Source organism: Dama dama, chromosome 11 (genome assembly GCF_033118175.1).
Source record: "Dama dama isolate Ldn47 chromosome 11, ASM3311817v1, whole genome shotgun sequence".
Lineage (NCBI taxonomy): Eukaryota > Metazoa > Chordata > Mammalia > Artiodactyla > Cervidae > Dama > Dama dama.
The window spans coordinates 34,872,183-34,885,131 of NC_083691.1; the positions used below are offsets into that span (position 1 = coordinate 34,872,183).

The 12,949-nt window shown below is 40.4% G+C and overlaps 1 protein-coding gene across 2 annotated transcripts in view; it reads left to right on the forward strand.

Moving 5' to 3' along the window:
• Positions 1–341: 341 nt before the first annotated feature.
• The window catches only part of CLIP4 (CAP-Gly domain containing linker protein family member 4), a 63,510-nt gene continuing 50,902 nt past the window's right edge, over positions 342–12,949 (forward strand). Inside the window, exons 1-4 of one of the 2 annotated variants that reach the window (XM_061155089.1) lie at positions 342–589; positions 7,201–7,348; positions 10,850–10,989; positions 12,127–12,220. In XM_061155089.1, coding sequence (XP_061011072.1) covers positions 7,216–7,348; positions 10,850–10,989; positions 12,127–12,220 — 367 coding nt within the window. In that variant the 5' untranslated portion in view covers positions 342–589; positions 7,201–7,215. Of the gene's footprint in view, positions 590–1,932; positions 2,076–7,200; positions 7,349–10,849; positions 10,990–12,126; positions 12,221–12,949 lie in introns of those variants that run through there. The other variant, XM_061155088.1, reaches the window with a different exon arrangement.

The following is a 12,949-nucleotide window of genomic DNA, read 5'->3' on the forward strand; positions in this document are numbered from 1 at the left end:
CACTTTTATGCATTGGAGAAGGAAATGGCAACCCACTCCAGTGTTCTTGCCTGGAGAATCCCAGGGATGGGGTCACACAGAGTCGGACACGACTGAAGTGACTTAGCAGTAGCAGTAGCAAAGTCAGCCAAGGGCAGATTGCCTTCCTTCTTTCAACCAGTTAAACAGGTGGGTGGGGTCAAACAAGAACTGGGTGTGGTGAGAGCAGAGAGGAGCAGGAAACCCCAAAGGGAGGAGGAAGCATCTGCGTTTCTTCGTTCTCCTGACAGCGTGTGAGGTGCTGGACCTGCAGGGACAGAGAGGCTGGCAGCTGACCAGGGACTGTGGGATGGTCATGGTGTTCACACATTGCATAAGCACTGGGAATTTTAGTTGACAGCATGCTCAACCTGATTCGACAATGTGATGTGACTGTGGCAAACAAGTACTTTCATATTTTGAGCTATGCTAATAGAAGCACAAGACCAAGAAAGAAGTGGCAGTCTCTCCTCTCTGCACTCAACAGGACATCCCATTCATTCCTGGGCATCACAATTAAGAGAGCTCTAGACAAGCTGGGGTGCACCATAAAGAGGCCCTTAAAATGCTGGTGAGTGGATGTTAACAGAGTCATATATGGAGCGGCCTAGGAGCACTAAGCATGCTTGTCTTGGATTCCTTGGAGTTAGGCATGATCTGAAGTCTAAAGGGGAGAAATGGAGCCCATTAAGGAGGAGATGCAGGAAACAGCATTTTAGCTCTCAAAGGTAGGAAGAACTTTTCAACAAGGCTAATCAAAGGTAAAATACCTGCTTTCAAAGGAAGTGCATTCCTGCTTATTGGAGGTGCTCAACTATGGGTACTTGGTGGGAGGATATTGTAAGGGGCACTTAAGCACCTTTTCTAGTGTCTGGAGCCAATTATTCTAACAGGAAAAGATGTTCTAGAGCGTCTGAGGACTTATCTTTGCTCGTGGTAGCTCTTGCCAGGCACTGTGTTTGGTGAACGTGGAAATACAGTGTAGCAGTTGATGTATCAGATCAAAAAGGCCTCAGAGGGAATTGTTACGATGTAACACTACTGGCTCAGGGTTACAGGCTTCAGGCACCCGGAAACATGTACTTATTTAGTCCCTTCATTGAGGGACTGTCAAATAACACCTTTCCTTTCACTGGATGGAGAACCAGGATGCCAGCATTCATCACCACTTTCTGGTTCTTAGAGGGGATGAAGATGGGGACCAGGAGAGAAGTGGGTGAGAAGGGAGCAACGCAGCAGGGGAAATAAACTTCTGGGACGAATACTGGTGCATCCTCTGCTGCATCTACACTGCCATACTTGGGTGTAATTACTCCACTTGGGTATATAGCCTTGACTAGGCTTTTTACAGCAAGACCTGCAAGCAGGTAATTGACTAATGGTCCTATTCTGGGCCATGCACGGAGTGATATGGGGGAGCCCCCAAAGGATAAGACGTGGTCCTGCCCCTAAGTAGGGTGTTGGAGCACTTCTAGTCCAGGGATGCGAGACAGAGTGCCGCCTGGTCAGATTGTTTTAGCTAAAGGCTTTGATGGAGGAGCGTCCGTACAGCAGGCCACGCGCTGCTTCCCTAAGCATGGCCTAGGGCCAGGTGGGGTTCCGCAGAGAGCCTGCCTCGTGTTGCGGTGGAAATATCCCAGTGGCGTATCACCCTCGCAAGGTTAACGCACGAAGCCCACCAGACCTTCCTGTCCTCGAACCCCAGCCCAGGTCTGCGGAGGGGCTGCGGGGGCGCAGACAGGAGGCGGCGAGCACGGGCGCGCGCTCCCTTACAGTCCCCGCTCCCCGGCGCGTGCGCGGGGCCGGGCCCGGGGCCTGCGCGCCGCCCGGGCGCCTGCACTGCGCGCGCGCACCGACCCCGCGTGGGGCCCGGCTCCGGCGCGCGCGACGCGGAGGCGGCAGGCGGGAGGGGCCGGACGAGGGAGGGGAGCGGCGCGGCGGGAGGCCCCGCGGCCGGCTACCGGAGACAGGCACCCGGGCGGAGAAGCGCTCCTCTTGGCCTTCTCTCCGCGCCCCTGCGTTCCCGTCGGCCGCCCGGAGAGGACCGGAGGAGGCAGGTGGGGCGGGAGCGCGCGGGGGCCCCGGGCCGGGCGGGCGGGGGCCTGAGGGCCGGTTGGCGGTGCGGGGAGGGCGGCGCGGGGTCGCTGGGAGCCCCCTCCCACCCCCCGCAGGGTCGCCTGCAGTGGGCGCCAGTGTCGCCGGCTCCTGGAGGCCTCCCCGGGGCGGGGGCGGGGTTGGAGCGGCCCACGGGCGGGACGTGGGTGTCTGGTTTCCGTTTCTCACCGCCCGTTTAACTTCAGGATGAGATACCGCCAGGTGTGTGGGACGGGCCGGACCCTGCTGCGCCGCCCCAACCTTGACCGCCCGGCGCCCTTGGGAGAGCCTCTCGCGGGCAGTGATGCGCAGCGTGCTGTGCCCAGCCCTTCGTGGTTTTCCTGAGAGGGCCCTCTTCGCATCTCTCCTGCCACCCCTTTGCTCATTAAACTGTTCGAGAAACCTTTTGCCGGAGAGAATTCAAAGATAAATGACTAAGATAAATGACTCTGCCTCCAGTCATTAGCTGCCCCCAGATTCCTTAATTCTAAATCATGGGAAGTTGGGGGAAAACGCTCAGAGACTGCTCAACAGAGACGCGGGTTAGATCTCATCCTTGTGAGCTGGATTGATGGGTTTATAACGTCAGCTTTCTTTTGAATTACATGTCAGGTTGTTCATTAATCTAGAGACTATGTAGGCAATTTGGATTTTAACTCTGAGACAATGTTTTGATATGTATCAGAGGAGGATATTCTCATGGGATAATAACTTGCTGTATGTTCCCTGCTAGAGTGTGGTTCACATTGTAGCAATATCAGAGTGTAAATTGATGCCTTTTAAATATTTCAGTGAAGAAACACCTTCCTTCTTTGAAACATCCGCCAAATACTTTAATCCTACTTCACTTTCACATTGACACTTGTCTTTTATGTATCTTCTGCACAACTTAAAGTCGTCTAAATGGCAGAAGATCACGCAGTGAAGGACATGGAGCAATTGTGTAGAGAAAGCAGAGAACTGGAATTGGCAGAAGTCTGCATTTTTGTGATGCAAAGCCATCCTGGTTCCACCCTGTTTTGCTACAATAATTATGCATTTTAAAATACTTTCGTTTGTTATGGACAACCTGGGCTGAAAGAGTGAATCTTGAAATGGAATGAATATGTTTATTTCTGTTTTACAGAAGATTTGACATATGGGATATTATTTATAGGATTTATTTCAGACGTTTCATATTTACCAGAAACAATCCCACCAGCAAGGCTTTTAAAAAATAATATTTATATGATGTTTTTTATGGCTTGTAACAACTCCAGTTTTGAAACATACTAGTGATCTTCATGTAATAGAATCAACTGAACTCTTTAGCCTTGTGTAAATCTGTGAACATCTGGTTACTTTTAGACTTGCTATTCCCTTGTTAATGATGTATAATTAGGTACCACCATGGGCTTGCTTAGTTTGTTAGCCTCTGTGTTTTTTTTTTTTTTTGTCATTTCAGGCATTTGTATATTTTCTCATCTGGAATTTGAGTCCACAGAATTTTCTGTTCTGAGGAAAGTGTTCTTCTGCAGTGTTCAATACAGTAGCCATTAGCCACATGTGACTTTTGAGTCCTTGTATGGGGCTTGAGCAATGGAGGAACTAAATGTTTAATTTGTATAGACACATGTGGCTAATAGCTACCTGGTTGGGCACTGTAGTTTTAAATTATTCCCTTAGGAAGCCTTCACTGGCCCCCCTTGAATCCAGCACTTACTTCAATTATATAATAATTTCAAATTTCTTGTAGGAATTCTGTTCTCAACTGTAATCTACTTGATGACATGTCTATTTTTTTTTAACCTTTGCTATGCCAGGCTAAGACTTAGTAAGAAATGCTTGATAAATATTTGTTGAATGACTACATGAACTTATTGAGGGCAGGTATCTTTCATGTTCTCTGTAAGGCCTGTTGTTGTTCAGTCGCTCAGTGGTGTCTGACTGCAACCCCATGGACTGCAGCACACCATACTTGCTCAGTGATTCCATAGATTTCATGTAGATAACAAATAAATGGGTTATTAGAAATATGCTTAAAATGCTTATTTTGTTAAGATTATGTTTTTTCGTATCTCATGAAAATAAACACTCATAACAGAATACTATATGAAAGTGAATGAAAGGGCTCCATGTTTCCAACTCATGTGGATGCAGCTTGGATTTCCTGATAGCTGAGTAACAACTCAAGGATATGAGTTTGAGTAATATGCCCTTGAACTGTATTCCAAATAAATCTGAGGGCATCTCTTGGTCTCAGTGAGGTTCCTTAGTGAGGTCCTGATAGCCGTGGACCACTCTGAAGAAGTTAATGGGCAACTCCACTCACCACCGTTCAGTGTTAGGGCATTGACCAGGAATCTCTGAAAAAAAAATCATCAAAGATTAGAACCATGTTACAAGTTGCTTTTACTCGGAGCTGATTTGGGGCGATGGAATTCCTATATAAATCACAGTTTAGGGAATTTGATTCTTGTTATTACATCTGCTACATACACAGTTAATTAGGGCCACTTTTTTTTTTTTAATCTTAGGTTATTTTGCACAACCCATTATCACCAATTAGCCATAGTAGGATTTAAAATGAAAATATGTACTCAATCCAGCTCATCACAACTCTAGATTTGACCAAGATTCCCAGATCTTAAGATCCAGAAATCACTTTTAGGAAAGGATTCTAAAACTATACATAAGTTTGTAGAGATGTATAGTTTTCTTAAGTGGGACAAAAGGCAGAAGGTTAGGCTTTTCATGACAGAAAGGAAATGGGACCAGGGAAAAAAATGCAATGAAGACACAAAATACATGTTAAGAATGTTCACTACATTGTTCAGGTAATATTGTAGCTTCTTTGGGCTTGAAATATATAACATGTAAAATAAAGTTGATTACATCTTGTTGAATGAATCATCTTTCCACCTTGAGTCTAGGATTTGAATATTTATTAAATGTGTATATTTAATAAATAGTTATTAAATGTGTTTTTGAATGGGAAACCCTACTCTTTGAAAGGGAAGTTTTGAAAAGTGGCTTCCTCTTAACCAACTCAGGAAGAAAACCACTTAATCATTTTGTTGAAGAATTAAGAGTGTAACAAAACATGGCTGAGTCCCAAAGTGTGACTGTAGTCAAAGATTAATCTTTCTAAAACAGCTTGAATTAGGACAGTCTCCTTTTAAAAAGTCAGTGATTTCCCACTGCTCACGGAATTAAATGGTTGGTATTTGATCAGGTATATAAAGCATTACTGAGGAGAGTCCTAAAAAACCATGACAGCCTTACCTCTTACTAGATGTGCCCAGTTCCAGCCTGCTGTTCCTTTGATGGGCTCCCCTTTTAAATTTCTGCCTACTCATCTTTCAAGACACTTCTCAAATGATGCTTTCTTCACTGCACCATTTCTCATTCTCAGGAGCTCCTACTGCAAATGTTCCTTGTACTGAGGTTATGGAATATATTTCACTCAGTTTTATCAACTATAGTTATTAGTACTATTTTATTCACCCTAGTAGATTATAAGCTACCTAACAAACATGGGCCATTATGTTGCTCATTTTTGTATTCTCTGAAACATCTGGAATAGTGTAGTGCCTTGTACAGATTAATATTAAACAGATTAATATTATTAAACTTTATTTCTGTTCCTTGGCTTCAGAGGACACTTCATACCTGGTATAGACTGTTTTCCCCAAATTTACTGCTAATTTGTAGAGGCCAGCAAGCAGAAATCCTGACTGACTTTGAATACAGGGAAGCTGCAGTATTGAAGGAGAGCTGTCCTTGTGGTAGGCACTACTTTTTGGAAGTGTTAGTATTTGAGGAAGTTCACCATGCCGTATGGCAACAATTTTTCCCATTTATGTGGCCAGGTTAATGTCAGAATGATTCAGAGTGTTGAGTGGTGAGACATTTTAGCATCCAAGAAACCTTGAGAGCCTTTAACATAGTAACACTGGATTAAGTTATTTAATATATAATATCCATGACCATGTAAACCTGTACCTTATGAGAAAAAAGAAATTGCCTTATTCTACCAGTTTCTGCTAGTATTTAGAAAACATATGAATCTAATTGGAAAGAAACCACTTATCTCAGAAAGGTGACTGCTTGGAATTTAACACATTGGAGCACACATTGAGTAGTATCTAGCCTAGCATTATCTGCTACACTATCAGTTAACCATCTTTACTTATTCTGTTCTTTCTACTGAAATAATCTATACTCATTTTTATTTAGCTTTGTAATATAGTTTTCTGCTTAATATTTTAAATAGTTATAGATATTCATAATATTTCAGACTTCAAAGATTTGATGCAGAAGAAACTGGAAGGCTTTTAGCCTCATAGTTCAGGTTTACTAACATTTTCTCTTCATTCTGTGCCATCTCTGATATGTGGGTCAGGGTGCAGCTGCTGTCTAATTTGGAGCAAATTTATTCTGAGTGTTCATGTTTCCTGGGAAAAAGAGGTAATATAAGTGATGTGGTTTAAAGGCATGACCTTCCATCTTCTGCTGGATAGACTAAACAGATCCTCTACCTGGTTAAGAAGTGAAACAATCTAGAAATAAGCTTCTAGATTTAGATTTGTACGAGTGATGTGGTCAGTTTTCAATTAAGTTTTCTGGGATGTCCGAAAATAATAATGTTCTAAATTAGACTATTTTCATATGATGAGCAGATGGCATGAACCATTGGATGACACGATAGAAGCTGTCAGATCCTATGAGAAGTTTGAGATGCATCTACCAGGGATACTATCTCCTCACTTGTTACTGCAAGTAAAGAGACATCACCCATTTAGATTAGTTCAGCGTTTAAAAAACGTTTTTGCCTATTATTGGGAAATACATAGTAGTTTTTTATTCCTGAGCTTTGTCCAAAAAGATTACGTATGCTGTTGACCCTAAGAGACAGTGTGAAGCAATGTATATTCATTAACAGTGGTTTGCTAAAAGGAATTTTTTCCCCTCACTCTCTAAAGAGTGAGTTTGAAGGTTGACAATAGGTTAGATATTTTAAAAAATAGGCTATTTGTGATTGAAGGCAGTTTTTCTAAGTTGCATACAAATATAATAGATATGCTTTTTTCCTCTGTCTCATTAAAGGTGGCTTTCTAGAAGATGACCATAGAGGACCTTCCAGATTTTCCATTAGAAGGAAGTTCTTTGATTGGAAAATACCCATTTTTATTTCAAGGTTCTGATACACCAGTTATCTTTTCCATTTCTGCAGCACCAATGCCTTCAGACTGTGGTATGTTAAGTAGCTGCGTTTATTTTTCACGAGCTGGTAACTTGACTTCTGTTTTATACCTTTTTTATTCCTAATTTTTTCTAAAACCATTTATTGTGGTTTTCATAAAATTGCTAAAGTTTTACTTTTTCAAAAATAACAGTTGCTTATTGCTTTTCCTGCCTTTTAAGCTAAACACTTTATTTCTGCTGTCAGAATTTTTACTATGTAAAAATGTTCATTTTAAGCACCACGGTGGATTCAGAGGATTTTATTTTTAAAATGCAATGGTGCTTAGACACCTAGCATCCTTCTGCTATTGATATATATATTTTGGTTAAATATATTGACTTGTTTAAAAAGCCATGTATGAAAAAAAAAGAAAAAGATGTAAAAACACTGTGAGGTAGCCTTCTTTAAGGGCCCTGTTATCTCTGAAATACTGGGATTCTAATTAACAAGCCAAGTAATCACTGCTGAAATGATCCAAATTTGGGTGACCATGTAACAAAAAGTAATGTGTTTTAATACACAAACAAGCCTGATTTGGATTCTGTTCAACTGTCTCCCATTGTAATTATCAATGTATACACAAATATAGTAAAACAAAACCAGAAAAGCTCTGTACTTATGCAGAGAGGGAGAGATGTTTCCTGGGAATGTGGCTTGAGATTGATTCATATTTAAATTGTTTCATTAAATATTCTTTGTAAAATGTAAATTTAGTAGTATTCTAGTTTTTAATCTATTTAGACTTGTTTTCCTGCGGCTGCATTTTATCAGATAGGTGATAAAGGAATAAAAAAAAACTGGAAGGTAAACTTGATGGATATGTTACATTTCTAATTTAGATAGAGTTTTTCAAGTAAAATATTGGGTCACCATTTCAAATTGTCTTTGGAGGTAGAGATAATGCAGTTTTTAAGATATTAGTGAAAATATAATGATTGGATTATGAATTTGTCTTTTTAGTCATATCTATTCTAATAACTACTCATCTCCAAGTATGCTATTTTTATATGTTCAGATTCTGTAGCAGCTTGCCTTGTAGTCATCAAAGGTGTTACATAAAACCCGTGCCTAGATCTTGGGAGTTATTTTCAGTTTTTACAAAAACTGACTGGATTGATTTTCAGATATAAAAAAATCAGTTATGCAGGAAAAACCTTGAAAAGCATGTTGTACCTTGCTTATGGCACTTACCTTGTTCTATCTTGAGTCATAATTATCTTATTTTCTTTCCCAGAGTATAGCTCTTTGGATGGAGTAGAAATCATGTTTTGTTTTTGATTATCTCATTGGGCTAAGGTAGTCATTTGTTGATATTAGTTGCTCAGTCAGTGTTTGTTGAATAAATATGTTGAAAGATGAAAATGGGTATTGATCCCTTTGTATAACCAAAATTAAACATTGTCTGAATTCTTAATAGGTCCTTAGAATCTGAATGGACCTGTAGTTCCGCTTCCCTACTCATTTCCTAGTATAGAAATTCTGTTTCAGGATATCTGATAGGTAACCATTCAGCCACTTGGATATCTTCAGTAGTAGGAAACTAATAGTTTATTTCATTGCTAAAGTTTTAGTTGTGATCAAATTGTTTTTGTATATGGATTCAAAGTATCCCTTCTTAAAATTTTGGCCAAATGGTTTCATATGTGTGTGGAGCAAACACTTTTTATATGATAACCTTCAAATATTTGAAGATAATTTGGATATTTTAAATTAGTCTGTACTTTAGGCTACACATTTCTGATTCCTTTACCAGTCCCTCATCATCAGGATTTCTAGACCCTTTTCACTCCAGTTGTTCTCTTTTTAGTACGATAAAGTATCCTCTTAAAACATGGCTCCAGAATTGTGTTTGTTGAGTAAATATTTGTTGAGGGCCTGTTATGTGCTAGGTATTGTCCCAGGTGCTGGGGGATATAGCACAGTGACCAAGAGCGACATTCTAGGAAGGAAAACAGACAATAAATGAACACATGAATAAACAAAATGTGAATTTTATAGGTTATAATGAATTCTGTGGAGAAAAGAAATGGACAGAGGATAATGGAGCAGAGTGGTTGTTAGGTGGGCTGGTCATCTGAAGAATCAGAAGCATCTGGTTGAGAGAAGAGCCTGGAGAGAAGTGTTCCAGGCAGAAGAATAGGAAATCAAAGACACGGAGTTGGGGAAAAAACTTTGGTGTATCCAGAGAAATAGTGGAAGGCCATTGTGGCTGAGAAGCAAAGTGGCTGAAGGGCAGAATGGCAGAAGATGAAATTGAGGAGGAAGGCAGGGGCCAGACCAGGCAGGATCATATAGGCTTCAGAAAGGAGTTTGTATTTTTGTCTAAATGTAATGGGAATGTGATTTTGTCTGTCTCCTCCTACAAAGGAATCTTGGTGAAATTTTGATTGATTAGAATTGAAATTATTTTAAATAATAATTAAACTTTAAAGTTTAAATAATTTAACTTATGTATGCTGCTAAAATCTGTAAATTTTAGCTCAATAGTGAATTTTCTTGGGGAGGCAACATCATAGAGGGAAGACGATAGACTTTGGAGGCAGACCTGGTTTTCTGCCCCAGATTTGTCACTTGCTAGCTGTCTGACTTTGAGCAAGTATTAGTTAGTCTGAGCTTATCTATAAAATGAGACTAATACCTATCAGGTAAGGTGTTTGGTAAAGTGTAAGCACTCAGCAAATACTGCTTTTCTAATGCATCTCTTCTTTAGATGCTTCTGAATTTTTAGAGTCCCTAGCTTTTTTTTCAAGATTAAATAATCTGATTTTCTTCTGTTCTCTTTTATTTTCTGGTCATAGGATAATCTGTTCTCTGAATCTTAAGGAAGTTTTAAGGAATTTAAAAATCATGTTTAATTTTGTCTAGTATTCCACATCTTTACTAATACATATTCCAAATAACCCAATCCCTTTGCCTCAATGCTTCCTTTCTGTATTATCACATATTACTTCCTTATTGTGTGTACATAGCAGTTCCCCACTGGCTTCTCAGTGGGTAAAAAGTAATGCCTGTTTACTATAGAAAATTAGGAAACTACAGAGAAGTAACAAGAATATTTAAAATTACACATCATTCTAGTACCACTGTTAGTATTCCGGCATATTTCTTTCTACTATGTATGCTTTAATCATGGATGTGAGTCTACTGTTCATGACATATTTATGTTTTGAGAGGTGAAAATACCCGTAAACTTTGACAGATTTTCTGTGCTTTAGAGGAAGTTCTTGGACAGTTTAGGGTTTGATATCAGTGCACTCAGATTTTTGTTTCATTTGTGATAAGACATGGTGTGATGTGTGGAAATCTCATTCTCACAGCCCTTCAGAAGTGCTTCATAATTTTTGGTGATCCTGACTTTGCTTTTGAGACTTGCTTAAGGTAAAATATTTCTAGCACCTAAAAGTATTTGTGTCATTTGAGTCCTGGTCTTATTGTTTATTATTTTTAACATATACTTTTGGAAATTTTAATAAATATAACTTATGCCTTTTTTTTTTATTCTTTAAACAGAGTTTTCTTTCTTTGATCCTAATGATACATCATGCCAGGAAATTCTCTTTGATCCCAAAACTTCTGTATCAGAATTATTTGCCATTTTAAGACAGTGGGTTCCTCAGGTCCAGCAAAACATTGATGTTATTGGAAATGAGGTAAGGAGTTTTTACATCATAAATCTTATGTTACTAGGATTGTTAATTGTAAAAGATTTTTTTCCCCATTGGAATGGATAGGTGGTGATAAAGGGGAAACCTTTTAAAGATGCTGATGCTTGTTCTTTGTATCTCTATTTTTCACCAAAGGTGAATTAGTGCTGTATAGTCTTTCCTTCAGGCTTCCCAGGGTGGCTCAATGGGTAAAGAATACACCTACAATGCAGGAGACATGGGTTCGATCCCTGTGTCGGGAAGATCCCCTGCAGGAGGGCATGGCAACCCACTCCAGTATTCTTGCCTGGAGAATCCCATGGACAGAGGAGACTGGCCGGCTACAGTCCATGGGGTCGCAAGAGAGTGGGACATGACTGAAATGACTGAGCATGCACACAGCACAGTCTTTCCGTCACTCCCCTGTGCTCCTCACTCCCTTACATCTGGAGTGCTGACATTTTGACTCTTGATGGGAGCAGGCATTTTTCATGTTTTCATACAAATTAATTTATACATTAAAAAATATTTTCATGAGGGAATTTGATTACCATCATGTTTTTCTATACTTTGGGGTGACTTGGTAAAGATCTAGACTTAAATATAATTTAAAAACTCTGAATTTTTTGCAAGAGGAGTAAAAGAATAATGTTGGGTTCCTTGACCAGTTCACTGTCATGTGTTAAGGAAGAGGGGCTTATACTTTTTCAAATACTGTTACTCCCATTTGAAAGGAAATTTGCTTGTCTTTTGAGAGGTTAAGGAACCTATTTTGAGTGACAAATTACTTGGGAATACTCTTTAAGAGTTTCCTTTGGTCTGGTGACAAGTTCAATTTTCATTATTGTTATTGGGTGCAGACTTAAATTCATCCTTAAGAGAAGTCAGTTCTGTCTACTCATTTTGTGCGTGCACGCTTAGTTGCTAAGTCTTGTCCGACTCTTTGTGACCCCATGGACTGTAGCCCACCAGGCTCCTCTGTCCATGGGATTCTCCAGACAAGAATACTGGAATGGGTTGCCATTTCCTCCTCCAGGGTATGTTGAGAACTAGTTCAATAAGACTGACTATCCTGCTTCCTCAGTATTGATTTGAAATCAGTAGACTCTTATGTTGTTATCATATCTTCCTTGGTTTCCTCAGATTCTTAAGAGAGGTTGCAATGTGAATGACAGAGATGGATTGACAGATATGACTCTTTTGCATTATACATGCAAATCTGGAGCTCACGGTATTGGTAAGTATGTAGCGAGTCTGTTAATGGCTTGAGACATCTATGTTTGTGCTTGTATGTTTATGTCAACCAGAGTCCCTGCAAGGGCACCTAGGTGATGACGATAACATTCCCTGAATAGGCAAGGATTCAGTTAGGTCCTCTACACACCTTGTTCCTGCTCCTCCCTTTTCTTAAGGGAGTCTTTATAGTCTCCTGGTACCTCCCAACTTTTCTGGAACAGGCTTCATGCCTGCCTTCTTGCTAGATGAGAATAACTAGTAACACCTAGAACCTTCCTGAGGGTTTACAGCAAGGTTTAACTTCCCTGGTGGCTCAGAGGGTAAAGTGTCTGCCTTCAGTGCAGGAGACCTGGGTTTGATCCCTGGGTGGGGAAGATCCCCTGGAGAAGGAAATGGCAACCCACTCTAGTATTCTTGCTTGGAAAACCCCACGGATGGAGAAGCCTGGTGGGCTACAGTCCATGGAGTCACAAAGTCGGACACGACTGAGTGACTTCACTTCACTTTAACAGTCCATGGTTTTTTCCAGGCATCCCGCTCCCTACAGACCCTGGTCTTTATGTCTGTCTAAGGTCTGTTCCTACATACATATGTGCATAGTTTCCAAAATTGGTATTCTCCTGTGCTTTACCACTGCCTTTTAATGATAAATTGTGAATACCTCTCCCTGTTTCAATAGTCTGAGACAGTGCTTCTTAAACTATTGATGAGGAAGGACTCTCTTGTTATT